We start from the raw sequence: 17241 nt of genomic DNA on the forward strand, positions 1-17241 counted from the left end.
CACAATCGAAAAATCATAATCGGTCTCTTCGGGCCGTCTCTCACCGTCGCGTCATCAGTCAATGTGCAGTTTATTTGTTCTGAATCTTTTAGTATTTTGAGATAATAAATAAAATGCTATTTTGACTACACCACCATTGGAACATTTTCTACCGAACGATCCAAATCCGTTTCAAATCGATTCAGTAGCTGTAAAGTTATAAGCGAACAAACATAAAAGTACTTTTGTACTTTATATATATAGACGCTAAACGCCCAGGCAATGGCAAAAACATATATATATTTAATACCAAAATCAAATAAATATAAAATTGATTGTATATATCATCTATTGTAAATAAGATTTATATATATAAATATTATTTTTGCCATATTACTTATTAGATCTTCTAGATATATTAGAATTATAAATATATTACATCAATAATATTATAAATTACAACACATATATGTAGTCATATACCAATAACTTCATTCTTGTTAAACAAATTAATATATCCAAATAATTTAAAATAAAATTTTAGTTATTTCAGTAGGTGATATATTTTTTATTCAAATTCTTGTATAAAGTACATGTCATTATAACAAATATTTTTATAAACATATTTTTCATATTTCAAAATTTCTGTAAAAAATACGTGAAATGTTCCACACATTTATGAATTTAATATTATGATCTTTTTTTAAATGTGATATTATGCATAAAAATCCTTGTTTCATATATGTATTAAAAAATTTACATCATTTTATTGTATTAAATTTTAAGATCACATATAGATAACACAAAATAAGCACTTTGGAATGTGTATAATTCATATTCATATATAAAATATTAATCTTATGTTACATATAAAAATATAGAACACAAAATGTTAGCTAAAGTTTTTCAGACACATACCTTTTTTTCTTTCGGAACAAAGTTCATTATATTGTTAAATATATAGATGTTTAATTATATATATCCTGCTTTATCCTTATAGTACTTTAAGTACAACAGTTTTTCTACATAAAATGATTTTTATTTTTTTTATTATTTTTTATCTTGATCAAGATTGACTGTTCCAGAAAACAGTATTTTTTGAAAAAATCATTTTATCATTTAGTAAATATAATTGATTCAACATTTAAGTTAAACAGAAGTACATGCTGCCATTTTAGCATTGTTATTCTTTTCTTCTTTGTTAGTAATTTTTTGTTCAGTTTTTATACTTTCATATATAATTTAAATGTAATAACAAAACATCTCATTTAAAAATTAATACTGTATTATCTATGTTCTTTATTTGCCTCTTCTTCCCATTCTTTACCTGGCCTGATAAATTCTAAGTCACTAGCATCATCAGAACTTGAAATATTATCGTCATCAAAATATGGTTTTGTAACTTCGTTTGGTTGCATATGTCCTAAAAAAACATGAAATAATCATACAAATAATCATATAATTAATCATAATAAAAATATAATACGATCCTGTATTAATAATTTGTAATAGATATTTCAAAGCTCTGTCATTCTACATATTAAGAGAAACTGAAAATAGTTGCCTTCTAAATTTTTACGAATATTTAAAAGACTTTTATATGCATCACTTTGTTATTACATTTACCATTCAATGGTCTTCTAAATATTTCAATTTCTTTTTCATCATCATCAAAAAAGCTTGTTCCATCTTTTAATAGACTAAACGCATATCCATTCCAATTATTTTTTTTTAAATTTTTGGAAGATTTACAGTTGACACAAATAAAAATAGAACATGCAATAATTCCCAAACATACAGTGGCTGCAAAAATATGATTTAAAATTATATTCTAATAATACATTATGACTTACGTGTTATATATATTACAAAAATATTGATCATCTTACTTATAAGAACTATAAAAACAATTCTAGGCATCCCAAAAAAGTTGTCATCATATTTTAATTTGAATATCAAATGCGAAACACTATGTACATCTGATGTTATAAACAATTTAGTCTGTTGAATATATCCAGGTGCGCTAGCACTTATAATGTGAGTACCAGGTTTGAATAAAAGCCAGTAAGCTCCATTTATTCCACTTTTAACATGATGCATTGATTCATTATATGATAAAATAGCATTTTCAAGTGGCTCATTGTTCTCATTAAGGACAAATCCTTTTACTCCTTCATTGAGCTTTTCTATCATCATTAGTAAACTAGCCTTATTATCTTCCCATATATTTCTTGAATCATCAGTGTTGCAACAAGTAACATATACATCAAGCATCAAAGTACTCGTATTTAAATAAAGATAATCCATTAAAGAATGTTCTCTTTTTCCACTTATACCCATGCCAGCATGAATAATTCCATTAGAATCTATATTTAAATCGTGATCACACTCTGGATTTTTAAAAGTCATATTCATCTTATGTTTAGTATATAATGATGCTAAATCTTGTAATACATCATTATCATCGGTGTTATATATCTGTTCAAATATTTTCCCATACTTTCCAGCAAATGGAATTTCAATATGTTGCGAACCAATATTCAAATTTATTGCTAATACAGCATTAATGTTTTTGAACCAATTAATTAGTGTACTTGCCTCAGTACTTAGTCTATCACTGATAGGAAATTGTAAATTGTCCACAATGAATGAATCACAAGTTTGATTATCATTAGAATTTTGAGATAAATCCGGTGCAATGTATATCGTAAATTTATCTAAATAATTTGTAATTCTAGTGTCTTTACGATAACGATCTAGTAAATAGGTCGCAAAATGAAGTAAAATGTTAGATGTTACAGGTGCACCATTTGAAATACCAGCCACGAAGGCTATAGATGGTCGACCAATGCGTTTGTAATTACTTTCAGTTCCAATTTCTAAACATATTATTCGAGCGCCCGTTTGTGATTTACCAATAATATGTAAAGTTGATAATTGTGAATATTTATTGTTAAGATCGATTAAAACTTGATTTACAACATTTGTCTCTTGATCGTTATCGTACTTTTGGTGTTCTGCTTTTTCTATATGACGTTTTGTCAATTTAATGTGAAGATCAGTTATATTTTTATCATCTACATGAACTTTAATAGACTGTTCTATATAACCTTCACAAACAAATGTTAACGAATATTCACCAGGAAGAAGAATAATTTTAAAATAAGCCATGTTTTTAGAAACATGGTAACTATTGGTTCCAATCTTAACTACAGTTTCTCTTAAGGGAGCATGGTCAGTATCTGTTACAACTGCTCGAACACCAGTTGTCAGACCTTGAATAAGTTGCTTCAAGGGCAATAAATTTTCACGCCAAATAGTTGAAATAGATCCTGGAAGTGGATATTTACAACAAGCCATGTTGATACTTATCTACAAGTATAATAGATTGTAACAGATTAATATACAAATAATATAAACTAGAAATGATCTTATACATTAATAAATATATTACTTACTGTTGGTATTTTATACTGATTTTGAATATAATTTTGTACTTTTTTAACATCATTGTTAATAAAACTGCAAGTTTCTTTCTGTATTGAATGTTCATAATTTTTGGCCAAAGTTTTATACACATTCAAGCTATCATCTGTATAACTAAAATAATAAGAATATAAGGTGTTATTATCTTAAATTATGTTATACTATTTTAAGTTTGGATCGTATAATATAACAAAAAAAAAAGAAAAAGGAAATAAATACGTAAATATATTTTAGTATGCTATATATTAGTATATTATAGCAGTATCTTAAATTTTTGTTACCTAACTTCAAGTGCTCCACTTCCTAATATTATTATTACATCATATTCTTCATTAGATAACATTGTTTTAAATGCATTAGTAATCATGTTTAATTTATCTGATGTAGCATTATTATTTTGTAGCAACAGCCTTTTGCCTATTTCATCATCTACAATAGGATTACACTCTTGAGCATTTGATACTATATTATCAAAACCTGGATCTACGTAGGGTACAAAATGTAATACAGAATTTTTCAATATTCTTTCTATAGGGGGATCTCCAATTTGATTTCCTTTCAGTATATGAGTTGCTAATCGTAACAGCATTTCTCTACCAATTGGTTGAGATGCAAATAGACCGCCAATTAAACCAATATGATATTTATTTTCTTCTGGTGCACCCACCTATAATTAATAAATTTGTAACTATTTTTTATAATCGTAAAACGTAAAATTTGGAATAAATGGCTATATATTTTTTAAATGATATGCTCACATCATGTGTAACTTTTAAAGAATAAATATCTACACTGATTAATGACTCCCCTTGAGCTTGAAATTCTGCAATGTTTGGTTGATCATTTTCTAATTGATTAAATTTACCACTTAACTTGACATTTTTTAAATAAATATTGTCTAAGTTTGTCGTTAACCGAAAATCATAAGCAGATGACCTGAAATAGAAAATTATTACATAAAATACGAATATATACCAAATTAAGAAACAAAAATTTGTTTTCATATTAAGTATGAAAAAATTAATACGTAATTAAAAAAGATTTATTCATTAGAATACTTGATGATAAGGAAACACATAAAATGATTATACAATAAAGCATTCTAATAATCAGTTCCGCTTCTATTAAAATATAATTGTAATTTACTTTATTATAGTCGACATATATTTTATAATATATTAAAATATTTACTTTCATGAAGTTTTTAAATTTCTTCCTAAAATGAAATTTTTATGACTCCTTATCAAAAACAATCCTTTTTAACATTCAACAATATATAAGTATCATTATTCTGGAAATTGCAATGCTTATAAGAATTATATTAAAGTACTTTCTAGTCTTAAGAAAATCATAAAATTATATATTATATAGTTATACCAGTGTTGAGGATCATCTCGCATTAATGAAAAATCCAATACTACTCCTTCTCCAATATTAACATCATCTGATACCACTGCAATTTGCGTTTGAGATTCATACCCTACTGCACTGGCTGTAACATTGTATTTGCCTGGGACTAAAAGACGCCAATAATCTCCATCATTGGCTGCATAGATATCATGTTTAATTCCTTCTATAGATATTTTAGCATGAGGTATAGGATTTCCAATTGATGAATGTATTACTCCATGTATTCCTTTATGAGACTATAAAAGAGAATGTATAAGTATAATGAAAGAAATAATTATTTTTGTAACATGCTATACATACTAATACATAAATACCATTTCAATTAAACGTAGGAGAGGTTCTCTATTTTGTAACCAATACTCTGGTAATTCAGTTGCATTTGGAAATTTTGTACATCCTACTTCTATCGTAATTTCAAAATCATTGCTATGAACGTAATTATAATCTTGCATGCCTCCATTAACAGAATACCAAGCAGCCCCATTGGTTATACCATTTGGAAAGCTTTTCTCTAATACATTTTGTACTGTGTTTAATCGTCCATTTAAAAATGAAGGACATGGTTCTCCAAGATGCATACGGGGATGAGCATTTGAATATGCTAATGCTAAAGCTTTGAAAACTTTATCATCCGGACTTAGATTTTCATTATCATACATGTATTCTGGTTTATTATCATATGGATAATTTGCCACTAATGCTCCTCCATGAAAATTAGCAGAAAGTACAAATGGAATACTTGCAATCCAATTCATTACTGCCTTCGTCTCAGGTTCTGGTTCTTTATTATACTGTAAAATATAAAAATATAACTAGTAATCTAAATTTATAAAATCAATAAACATCTAATAGATATACATATAAAATGTGTTAAATCCATCAAAAGTGAAACAATGAAAAAGTGGAAATCCATACATTATTTGTTTCATATTGATCAGGAAAATTTCTGTTGAGATCAACATTTTTAGCATTTGTTCTTCCTTCATTTATATTTTCTTCTCTAGAAATTTCATAACCATCTGGATTCATGCTTGGCATTACATGCAGTCTGACATTCTTTAATATTTTCGTAACTCTTTTGTTACTTTCAAAATTTTCACAAAGGAACTTCAACAGCATTAGTAAAATTTCTCTCCCAACAACTTCATTCCCATGCATGTTTCCTATATATTTTACTTCAGGTTTATTTTGGCTATGTTTACCAGGATTTTCTGTTATTTCCATAACATATAACTGACGTCCTTTAACAGACTCTCCTATACTATAAAGCCTTGTAATATTTGGGTAATTCAAATTTAATTCTTTCAAGAATTTTTCCATTGCTATGTAATTATGATGTTTGAATTCCATATTATGGAAAAAACCATATTTGTCAGTAGGTCTAATAAATTCCTCAACTTTATCTGACTTTAATTTTCCTACAAATTAACATAATATTACAAAACAATTAAAACTATCGTATTGTAAGAATAAAAAGTCTTAAATAAAAAAAATTAATAGTTCAACAAAAAGTACATGTGTAAATATATCTTCTTTAATAAACTTTTTATATATATTAAAAAGACAAAAATAAATCATGAAAAACATGAAACTTAAAATTTAAAAAACATGCAGCTATTACAACATTTACAACACAACACAAGGTATAGAGAACACAAAAAACCAAAAAAATAGTAAATAATATATTATAATAATATTCAAGATGCATTACTACTTGATGGATAAAAAATATAGGAAAAGGCTGGAAAACATTTGAGAAAACTAACTCACTGTTTGAAACAAATATAGTATTTTATTATTTTTTAATTTTTTAGACATTATACATTCAATTTGATTATATTATGCTATACATCAAATTACAAATATGATCATAAACATCTCAGTGTTTTACATATTTTTGTTAATATTAATAAAATTACCTAAAGATATTTATGTTTCATACTAAAAATCTTTGGATATATCTTTCATAATTCATACATATTTTCTTATATATGTATCTCATTTACTTCATAAAAATGAGATTAACATATTCTTTACATTTAATGAAATAAACCTTCTATTTTTAATGTATAATTTTTCTTGTTTATAAAGTTTAATCTGATTTTCATAATACAGATCTTTAAATGAACATTTAAATGAACACATGAAATTTAAGAAAGAAATACTACAAAATATTTTTATAATTATTTTTAAAAACTCTATTTGCTATGTTATTTGTTCTTGTAATTGTTCACTAATATAAAAGAGAGCATTCAAACAAAAAGAAAATCACGATTTGCTATTTGTTCGATAACATAAAAGTTATTCACCTAAAAAATATAAGTGTTACAAGAAGATATGTTTTTGATGTGCAGTAATGCTTAGTTCTTACAATTCATATATGATTCAATTGTATATCTACAAAGTATTTAGACCAATTGTTTAAAATTATAAACTTATTACATTCTTTTTCTATATCTAACTAACATAACATTTCTCTATAAATTTAAGCTTTTGCATTCAAAGTATTTTTCCCTAGATACAATACAGGACAAATAAATTCAAAAAACAAATAAAAAATAATATAACAAATAAACGTAAACATAAAAATAATAAAAATAATTTAAAAATTTATGTTTAACATATGTTTATGCTCCAATTAGTTCATAAGTAAATAACTTTCACATAAGTAAATAATTATTTTTGTGCAAATCAGAAAGTTTCTTTATCTTTTTCTCCATACCTTGTGTGTATCTTTTTTATATTTGCTTATATTAAGGACATAAACAATAATAGAATGTATAGAAATGGCAGTATCACATACTCTTGTAATATAATCATATCAGTGCTGTAAAATGAAAATAAGAATGATGATAAAACTAATTCATGAAACAAATAATAAATTCATATGTAAATATAAAAAATAATAATTTCGTTTCATTTTCAATTTTATGAGAAAACAAATAAAAGACAAGAAAATTCTTTAATTGCGTATATATAAATATAACTAGTAATTCATATCATCATAAGATGGTATTAGTTTATACAGTGCAAAATTCTGATTAGGAAATGGGAGTGTATGAACAAAAGGAGCATCCTGATTACCTTGATCATCATAAGTATCCTGTGTTAAAGTGAAATTGACAATAGTTGGTTCATCCGATTTTACTGTGACATTTATTTGTTCACTTGGATGATATCTAAAATCATAAAAAATTGATATATAGATCAAACCTTACTAAACAAAATACTAGTTTTGTAACAACGTTATGTATACTCACGCCCATGCTTCTGCATGAATGCTATATGTTCCAGGGAGTAACAAACGCCAATATTCTCCATGATGTGTAGTGGATACATTATGATTTATTCCATGCACAATAATAGTTGCTCCTTCTATTGGTTGCCCATTTATATCTCTTACAAGACCTAAAATTATAAAATATAAATTAATATATACCATCGTTATTAATAAATAATTATACTTAATGAATACTTAAAGACCTGTTACTCCAATATGGGCTTGCTCGAGATATTTTATAAGAGATTCCTTATTTAATCTCCAATATTCTGGCATTTCTGAGGCATATGGATATTTACAACAGCTAAGTTCAAATGTTATCTCAAGTGCATTGGAGCGAGCATAATTGAAGTCTTGCATTCCCCCAACAACTTCATACCTAAAACAAATAAAGTCTAATAATATTTTCTTTACAAATAATACTTTCCAAAAGCAAAGAATTCAGATATGTATGCTCACCAATATGCACCATTGGTAACACCACCCTGAAAAACATCAGAACTGCATGCGGTACCTGTACGCATTTGTGGATGATTATCTGCATATGTATGTGCTAAATATTTGAATAACTCATCATCTGGACTTTTACTTTCGATACAACAAGATCCTTGAATACTAAAAATCAATACAGTATATAACTTTTATAAAATAAGTAAAATTTCATAATTTATTTCATAATTGCATTTATTATTATATTACCCAGAATCATAAGGATAACTTGCTACAACAGCACCTCCATGAAGATTTCCTGATAATACAAATGGTTCTGTAGCAATCCAAGTCATCATGGCTACTGTTTCATTCTGACGTCCATCTAATATAGTGCCACCTTGTTGGAGATAATTAGTTCTTCTATTAAACTGATCTGGAAAATTCCTATTTAAATCAACATGATTTGCATTTTCACGACCAGAAAAATCTTTTCTCGATTCACAGTTTCCTTCCTAAAAGTTCAAAAGAACATTAGACCAATATATGCATGGATTTAAATTAGCTTAAATCATAAAGGGAAATAATAACAAAAAATAGAAACATTACCACTGATTTTTCAAAGCCATCAGGATTCATTGATGGCATAAGGTAGATATCAGTATTATTCACTAATTTTGTAATTCTTTCATCTTTACCATAATTTTTCAAAAGATATTGAGCAAGATATACTAATAATTCTCTACCAACAGCTTCATCACCATGCATATTAGCAACATATTTCACCATCGGTTCACACAGTTTTCGTTCCTTAACATTTTCAGAAATTTCAATAACTAACAAATCTCTGCCTTCCACGGATTTTCCTATGGAAAACACTCTTGCCAAATTTGGATATTTTATAACCAATGAATTAAACAACTGTTGAAGCTCTTCATAATTTGTGTAATGTGGGATGACAAAATCCTCATCTAATTTGTTGTCGGAATTTATCACGAAACCATTAATAATTCCAATAATTAAGAAAAAAAGTAGCACAATGTTATAGATAATACGTGCGTGTAACATATTTAGATATTTATTAGCGTAAGAATATAACAAGCTCTTTTGACTTTAACGAAACATTCTACACAATTCACGATGTCGGTGTCAATATAGCATAAAAGTACTGATGACGTCCACAAGTGCGAGTGTGGGCAGAGTAGGGTAGAGGATTACCAGGAATGATATAGATATATGTATGTGTATAATTTTTCATTGAGAATAAAAATATTTATTAGTCAATTATTCTACATATATATTACATGTGTAACTTCTGTATTATTTTTTAAATTTCTATAACAATTTCTTGTAAAAAGTCACAGAAATTTTAATAAAAGAAAAATGAATTCTTGTATATGTGTAAGTAACATAGTAAGAAAAGTTTTATTTGTATGTATATAACATACTGTACATAGATAAAAATTTTTGATAAGAATAATTTTTGTCTTTCTTTTCCTTTATGATACTAAGTACTTACGTACATATGTATGTATACATAATATATATATAGTTGAAATAGTTCATAAATTACTAATGATATTCTTAAATATATATGTATATGAATGAATATATAATTTTGAGTTGGCAATAAAAGGATGTTTATAACCAATTTATATGAAATCTTAGTTTAAAGATATCTTGGTATAATTCAAATTAAATTCTAAAGACAATATTGAATAAATAATTGATAAGGGAAAATCAAATGCATGTTAGTTTATTTAAAATATTCTAAGTTTCTCTATAAACACATAACGCATTGTTAAATTTCTTATTTCTTATCTTTTGTTAGATATAACGGTAAAACTTTGTTTCAATATTAGAAACATTGTAATTTCATTGAAAATTATTTAGAAAAATATTGTCGAAGAGAGGTTATGATCTTACTTCTACGAATTTTATTCGATTGCTTACAAAATGTACACAACTATTTTATGTAATAGTAGATAAAAATTTGTATGACTTCAGTGAATAATATTTCGAAACATGTCTAACAGCAAAGAAGAAAAACAGTAAGTTGTGTAAAAATATTAATAACCAATTAAAGAAAATAGAAAAATAAAAGATGATTCACTATTACAAAAAATTTTAGGTATGGTTTAATTTTACCTAAAAAGCAACAACGTATTGCCCCGAAGGTAAACAACGTATTTGGCGATAATAATGATTCGGATGAGGAAGATGGTACAGATTGGGTTAAAAAGGCTCTTCAGGCAGAGGGAGAAAAAAATAAAATAAAAAGGCAAGTAAGATTAAATATGCAGAAGGCTTTAAAGGAAGACCCAACAATATTTCAATATGATGAAGTATATGATGACATGGAAAGAACAAAAGATCAGTCCAAAACTGCAAAAGATGAAAAAAAGAAACCAAGGTATATTCAAAATCTTTTAAAAGCTGCAGAGCGAAGAAAGAAAGAACAGGAATATAGAATAGAAAGAATGGTTCAGAAAGAACGCGAAGCAGAGGGAGAAATGTATGCAGACAAAGAAAGTTTTGTTACTTCTGCTTATCGAGCAAAATTAGAAGAATTTAAGAAAATGGAAGAAGAGGAAAATAAAATGGATAAATTAGAAGCTATTGCAGATGTTAAAAAACAACAAGATATTTCAGGATTTTATAGACATTTGTATGAACAGACTGTTGTTCAATCTTCAGAGGAATCTGGAGTTAAGAATGATACCAATGATAATAAAAATAATTTAGATAACAATTTAAAGGATATAAATAAAGAAATAAATGTCAGTGTCACAAACAAAGACCAGGTAAAAAATAAAGAAATAAAAAAGAATAGACAATATAGGCAAAGAAAAATAGAAGAAGATAGTGATACAGATACTGAAATTCAACAGAAAATGGAAAATAAAGTAGAAACTCCTGTACCTGAAAAACGTAAAAATGTTGAAAGAGAATCTGAAAGAATAGAGGAACCTGATGTTAAAAAACAAAAGCAACAAACTGAAAATACTAAATTTGAAAAAAGTTGTAATGAGACCAAAATAGAAAATCCCATAAATTCAAAGGATGTGGAAAAAATATTAAAAAATAGTAAAAATGATGAAACTGAAAAAATAAGTATTAGTGCAAAAGAAAAAATAGAAGCAGAGAAAAGAGAGAGATCTAAGATTTGGGAAAAAAGAACAGTTGGGACTGTATTTGAAGCAGCATTGCAAAGATATTATGCTAGGAAATCTATGAAGTTATCAGTTGTATAATTTAATGTAACTGTAAAGTGTGTGTACAAGGAAGGAATTGTTTGTCTGTGTATCTGTGTGTTTAAGTACTAAGTAATTTCAGCAATTGTTTGTTCAGGAAAACGATTACACTATATGTATGATAAAATTTTTTTAATATAGCATTTGTAATATAAAATTGTACAGAAATTGCATTAATGATACACTGTATTCCGGAAAAACGTCTATCTTTTCAATATTACAAAATATAAATTTCTCTACATAGAAACAAATGATGGCACATTATAATTATAATATACCTCTTTAAATTCTACAATATTAACATACAATAATGAAAACATAAATATTTTTCTTAATTTTCAAATTATTTCAAATATTAAACTTAATTTTTGATATTTAATAAATGCTTGCAAAAATTTTTTATGATGAAGTTATGATATTAGCTATTTCACAAATGAATAACTAAAAATATTTTGTTCCTATATTACTTATTATAAATTGCATAACTTAAATATTTCATCACTAAACAAAGATATAAGTTATATCATTCAGTTTCAATAAGATGAAATAAGCTGTGGCTTCATATGTCCACTATCACCTAAATTTCTTAGTGTTACTCTCCCGTTAGATCGAATAGATACCCATGTAATACTTCCATGATTTAAACTTAAACGCAACCAACCCTCAGGTGGAAATTGCAATGCTCTGAAATACATAATAAAGAAGCATTTAATTCTGTGTATTAATACGTTCGCTACCTAGCCCGCGATTTCGGTCTAAAAATCCGACTGCACGGTATTTTCAAACTGGGCAGCAAACACGTTACTATTACGTGAATATCATTTTTTATGAATAGTTACCGGCATACAAAATATCTAATAACGTTTGCATGGCAAACAAGAATAACATATGAATCCTTTTCTTGGCTGGGTTCTGGACGATGAAAATATTTTCTAAATGCAGCTTCTATTCTAGGTCCATCTTCATAAACCTAAAATATATTACGTAATATTATAATATAATAGAAAAAAAAAAAATTCCCATAATAATATAATATACTTACAATGACTTCAGAGTTCCAAATATCAATTGGTGGATCAGGTGCAATTGGCGTACCTTCACTAAGAACAGAATCTTCTTTAATTGTTATATTGTTAAGATATTTTTTTATAATTTCAGCAGTTTCTTTAGCTCTGACTATTGATGATTGTATAATCATGGAATATGGTAATCCTAATTCCCGCAATCTTTGTCCTGTTGCTTCAGCCTGTTGTCTGCCTTTGTAACATATATTTTTACACAGTAAATGACAAAATTTAATACATTCATAAAATTATAAAATATTAATATATATGACATAATAATATATAAATAACATGAGAGATACTAACCAAGAGTTGTAAGTGTTCGATCTGAATCCGTTTCACCATTTGTATTATATTGCCCATGACGGATTAAAATTATGTGATGTCTAACATTTGATTGTTGTTTGTCAATAGATCTTTTTTTACGTGACTCTTTATCACTTTCATTGTCTAATTTAGCTACATTTGTTAGCCATTCTGAATGTCGTCTACAAATAGATACAACAAATTATAAATTGAACTTTTAAATATTAGAAATAAATTCTAAACAAAGAAAAAAAAATGTTTTGCACTATGCAATGAATATGACGTAGATGAAAATTTACAAATACTGAAATAATATTTATTTTAGGAATATACATGTGTACAAAGTATATTTAGTACAGGAATTTTATTTGTGATATTTATTTATTTTGACCTAAGAAAAAGGAACGAAAGAGTGCCTTAATCATATATAATTATTAATTTGTAGAATCAATAATATTTTTATAAAAAACTAGAATAACAGTAAAGAATATAACCTATCCCAATTATGATCCCATCTGCCCCAGGATGACGGAGGTGTCTTCCAAGATTGTTTTTCTGATGATTGAATATGATCGTTTTCATTTGGATAAAAAAGCACTGCACCACTTATCGCAACAAATCCACCGATCCATTTTTTTAAATTTAAACGTATAGGCATTATTGCAGTAAATTGCCGCGACTAAATTTTTTTAACGATTTAAACCAATACTGCTCATCTGTGAAACGTATTTACGCGATCGCTATCTATATACCTTCTTTTATAATAGTTATGAAAGGAGTAAATATGTTTTAGTAAGAGGCGAGATACGTTAAATGCTATTTCAATATCAGTGATGAGATCAGAAAAATAAAATTAGAGAATTGTTCCATACGTTAAAATTATTTGAATAGTAACCGCTTACTGCCGCTTAAAATCATTACTTCTAGTCCGGGAAATTTGAAATGATTCCTTTGGCATTTAAATCAATATCCCTATTTTTTATAAAAACGACTCATTGTTTAAGTTCATATTAGGTTCAAATTATATTTTAACATGAATTTAATAATTGAAAAATAATTTAACTATTTTTATTCCATATAAGATGCGCGGATATACATATATAATACATACATTTATATGTATATTAGATATTTGTAATTTTACAATCAGATTAAATACATATTTTTTCAAAATATTTTCAGAGTAATGGGTGTAATACATAGTAATTATTGTTATACGTAGTAATATATAGTAATATATAATTTTTACGTGGTATATATAATATATAAATAATATATATAGGATAATAAGTTACACTAAATATTTATACATTTTGCATATTTATTAGCAAATAGGATTTATATACTTTGTTTCAAAGAGAGTATCTTATCAGAGACATAAATTTTGTTTAGGTGGAGGTTTATAATAATAAGACTTATTGCAAATATAAGAATATGTATTTTTCGTCAGTCTTTAAATGTGCTGTCCTTGATTGTTAATAACTAAAAAAGTATTTCTTAGTTTTTTATTAACAAATTATAAGCTTTCATAGATAAAATAAATGGTTAAAAATACGTTCTTGTAAAATTTATATATTAAAATGATATCAAATGTAGATAACGTAAGTGTATTTTATTAAATAAAGTGATACGCTATGGTCAATTTAGTTATGAAATAAGTTGTGGATTCATATGTCCTGATTCACCAAACACCCATAATTTTACAATACCATCGGGGTAAATGGTAATCCATGTAATACTAGCATGATTCAAGCTTAATCGCAACCAACTTTTGGGTGGAAATTGCAATGCTCTGAAATGAATATCAATATTAAAGGAAAAACGTTTAATACAAGTCCATTATGAGGGTGATTATATAAAGTAGTGTACCTGCATACAAAATATCTAATAACATTTGCATGGCAAACAAGAATTGTATATGAATCATTTTTCTGACTGAAATCTGCACGATGAAAATATTTTCTAAATGCAGCTTCTATTCTAGGTCCATCTCTATAATACTGAAATGTGTTAATATTATTCAATATTATTTTAACTAAACACAATATCAAGTTTAAAAAATATATACATAGAAGTTTTAAATTCATATTAGTAGTAATATTCTTACATTTACTTCAGGTTTCCAGCTAGATGATGGAGGCTCAGGTTGAATTGGTGAACCCTCATTAAGAATTGAATCACACTTTACCATTATATTTTTAAGAGATTTTTCTATGATTTTAGCAGTTTCTTGAGCCCTTGTCATTGTTGAATGTACAAGCAAAGTATATGGAAAACCCAATTCTTGCAGTCGTTTTCCTGTTGCCTCAGCTTGTTGCTTACCTTTATAACATTTTAACAGTTTATAACTATAATAGTTCATTTGTATATGCACTATTATTTCTTTAACTATTGAAAATGCAAAAACATATTTCATGTGAAAACTGTTTGACTTCATGGTGGAGTTTTAATAAGATATTTCGATCTTATTTTTACATCCCTACTTAAAGAGATTTCAATACCAATGTAACTTTTTAAAATGGAACAGTACATTTTTTTATATACTATTCAATGTACCTTTTAATTGTCTACAAAAAGTATTAAGATACTTGGATCAATTTTAACTTTAATCTTGTAAAGCTTATCATATGAAAGACATGAAAAGACAACAAATGTTTTTATGTTTATGTTTTCCTTGTCTTCATATAATAAGTTTTGCATGATTAAAATTGAAACATCTTTTAAAGTAATCATTTTTGACCCAAGTACTTTGTAAACAATTAAAAAGATATATTGAATGATATATAAAAAGATATATAGTTCCATTAAAAAAACTTATATCAGCATTGAAATCTCTTTAAATAAGAATATAAAAAAAACATTGAATTAGTTTATTAAGTTTCCCCCATGAAGTCAAACTTTTATATAAAACATTCTTTTGTATTTTCAATTATTAAGGGGATAATAACTATAAAGGGAATAATTATTAAAAATAAACTAAAAAAAATAAAAAAAACAAATAAACTAAACATGCTTTATATTGGAAATACTAACCAAGATTTGTAAGTGTCCCATCTGCATCTGTCTTAGCTTCCACATTATATTGTCCATGACGAATTAAAATTATGTGACGTGTAGCTTTCGCTGTTTTATTCATTAATTGTTTATGATATGTATTTTGATTAGATTCATTGTCTGTTTTCATTGGTTTCACTAAACTTTTTGGATCTCTCCTATAAATAAAATCATACAAATAAAATAATAGAGTCAAAATAATGAATCAAAAATAAATACACAAAAGCATAATGCAATATCAATATAATATCAAATAATATAAGGAACAACAAATATTTAACACATACATTTATTTAATAAAATATCAATAAAATAATGTCAAAATTTCAAATAGAATAAAGAATTATGCTTTATTTAGAAAGAAACTAACATAAATGCTCTTACTTTTAATCTATCAACTACTTATTAAGAAAACATTTAAGTTCTTCTATTTATTTATTTATGATACATAACAAAGGAGAAATAAAATAGAATTTTAATTGTACGCTATCATTGTATTGCAAAGCCAGTGACATTTTTATTGGTAGCAATAATAACAATGAATACAACCTATCCCAGTTATAATCCCAAGATGAAGAAGATATCCTAGATTTGTGCGTGTGCAATAATTTATTATTATCATTATCATGTGGATAAAAGAGCATCGCACCACCTAATGCGCCAAATCCTATAACCCATTTTTTAAAACTTGGACGTATAGGCATCGCTATAATAAATAAACAATCAAATTTTGTAACTGATTTGAATCAACATTATCGAAACCAAGTACACACCGGATTATGTTGTTATAGCAACATAAAAATATATTTTTGTTCAGACAGCTTTAGGCTAAATGTACACGAACAACATTTTCGTACGCGCGCGATTCTACTACGACCATATGTCTTTTTTTATTTTCCTATGAAGAACAACAAAGGTAGACGTATGACTGCAGCGATATTGCACTATAAAATGTCGCTCGTGGAGTTTCCTTGTAAAG

General features: G+C 26.4%; 5 protein-coding genes across 8 annotated transcripts in view; 2 read left to right on the top strand and 3 right to left on the bottom strand.

Annotated features, from left to right (window-relative positions):
• Positions 1–17241, top strand: part of LOC132915136 (WD repeat-containing protein 55 homolog) — a 185933-nt gene that overhangs the window by 153336 nt on the left and 15356 nt on the right. The window lies entirely within an intron of this gene.
• Positions 518–9783, bottom strand: LOC132908691 (carboxypeptidase D-like). Of its 2 annotated transcripts, none has more exons than XM_060962916.1 (15): positions 9194–9783; positions 8855–9099; positions 8615–8770; positions 8359–8534; positions 8136–8283; positions 7960–8054; positions 5791–6293; positions 5190–5666; positions 4843–5111; positions 4224–4401; positions 3747–4132; positions 3438–3579; positions 1869–3351; positions 1606–1782; positions 518–1402 (listed from the first exon to the last, which is right to left on the bottom strand). In XM_060962916.1, exons 1-15 carry the CDS (start codon positions 9650–9652, stop codon positions 1266–1268), a joined length of 5031 nt encoding a protein of 1676 aa, XP_060818899.1. In that variant the 5' UTR covers positions 9653–9783; the 3' UTR covers positions 518–1265. The 2 variants fall into 2 exon arrangements, with proteins under 2 accessions (XP_060818899.1, XP_060818909.1); XM_060962926.1 differs by lacking the exon at positions 518–1402 and adding an exon at positions 1448–1529.
• Positions 9786–12089, top strand: LOC132908707 (nuclear speckle splicing regulatory protein 1). 2 transcript variants are annotated; one of them, XM_060962950.1, is made up of 3 exons: positions 9786–10111; positions 10416–10635; positions 10716–12089. In XM_060962950.1, exons 2-3 carry the CDS (start codon positions 10610–10612, stop codon positions 11836–11838), a joined length of 1149 nt encoding a protein of 382 aa, XP_060818933.1. In that variant the 5' UTR covers positions 9786–10111; positions 10416–10609; the 3' UTR covers positions 11839–12089. The 2 variants fall into 2 exon arrangements, with proteins under 2 accessions (XP_060818933.1, XP_060818943.1); XM_060962960.1 differs by lacking the exon at positions 9786–10111 and adding an exon at positions 10160–10334.
• Positions 12028–14063, bottom strand: LOC132908711 (serine/threonine-protein phosphatase PGAM5, mitochondrial-like). The gene is made up of 6 exons (XM_060962974.1): positions 13703–14063; positions 13209–13390; positions 12881–13095; positions 12678–12808; positions 12263–12522; positions 12028–12228 (listed from the first exon to the last, which is right to left on the bottom strand). The coding sequence occupies exons 1-5, from the start codon at positions 13864–13866 to the stop codon at positions 12372–12374; spliced, it is 843 nt and encodes a 280-aa protein (XP_060818957.1). The 5' UTR covers positions 13867–14063; the 3' UTR covers positions 12028–12228; positions 12263–12371.
• On the bottom strand, positions 14624–17212 carry LOC132915236 (serine/threonine-protein phosphatase PGAM5, mitochondrial-like). Of its 2 annotated transcripts, none has more exons than XM_060975026.1 (5): positions 16812–17212; positions 16242–16420; positions 15316–15530; positions 15078–15208; positions 14624–15000 (listed from the first exon to the last, which is right to left on the bottom strand). In XM_060975026.1, the coding sequence occupies exons 1-5, from the start codon at positions 16964–16966 to the stop codon at positions 14856–14858; spliced, it is 825 nt and encodes a 274-aa protein (XP_060831009.1). In that variant the 5' UTR covers positions 16967–17212; the 3' UTR covers positions 14624–14855. The 2 variants fall into 2 exon arrangements, with proteins under 2 accessions (XP_060831009.1, XP_060831018.1); XM_060975035.1 differs by lacking the exon at positions 16812–17212 and adding an exon at positions 16550–16572.

This window comes from Bombus pascuorum, chromosome 1, assembly GCF_905332965.1.
Source record: "Bombus pascuorum chromosome 1, iyBomPasc1.1, whole genome shotgun sequence".
Lineage (NCBI taxonomy): Eukaryota > Metazoa > Arthropoda > Insecta > Hymenoptera > Apidae > Bombus > Bombus pascuorum.

Bases quoted from the DNA above. Each gene is read 5' to 3' on its own strand.
- LOC132908691 (XM_060962916.1), bottom strand. From the start codon at position 9,652: ATGTTACACGCACGTATTATCTATAACATTGTGCTACTTTTTTTCTTA. The intron at 8,055-8,135 runs GTGAGTATACAT...TTATGATTTTAG, and splicing joins ATTCATGCAGAAGCATGGGC to ATATCATCCAAGTGAACAAA. The intron at 4,133-4,223 runs GTGAGCATATCA...TATTAATTATAG, and splicing joins CTTTAAAAGTTACACATGAT to GTGGGTGCACCAGAAGAAAA.
- LOC132908707 (XM_060962950.1), top strand. From the start codon at position 10,610: ATGTCTAACAGCAAAGAAGAAAAACA. The intron at 10,636-10,715 runs GTAAGTTGTGTA...AAAAAATTTTAG, and splicing joins AACAGCAAAGAAGAAAAACA to GTATGGTTTAATTTTACCTA.
- LOC132908711 (XM_060962974.1), bottom strand. From the start codon at position 13,866: ATGCCTATACGTTTAAATTTAAAAAAATGGATCGGTGGATTTGTTGCG. The intron at 13,391-13,702 runs GTTATATTCTTT...ATCTATTTGTAG, and splicing joins TGGGATCATAATTGGGATAG to ACGACATTCAGAATGGCTAA. The intron at 12,523-12,677 runs GTAACTATTCAT...TATGTATTTCAG, and splicing joins ATTAGATATTTTGTATGCCG to AGCATTGCAATTTCCACCTG.
- LOC132915236 (XM_060975026.1), bottom strand. From the start codon at position 16,966: ATGCCTATACGTCCAAGTTTTAAAAAATGGGTTATAGGATTTGGCGCA. The intron at 16,421-16,811 runs GTTGTATTCATT...TTTTATTTATAG, and splicing joins TGGGATTATAACTGGGATAG to GAGAGATCCAAAAAGTTTAG. The intron at 15,531-16,241 runs GTTAGTATTTCC...AATGTTATAAAG, and splicing joins TGGGACACTTACAAATCTTG to GTAAGCAACAAGCTGAGGCA.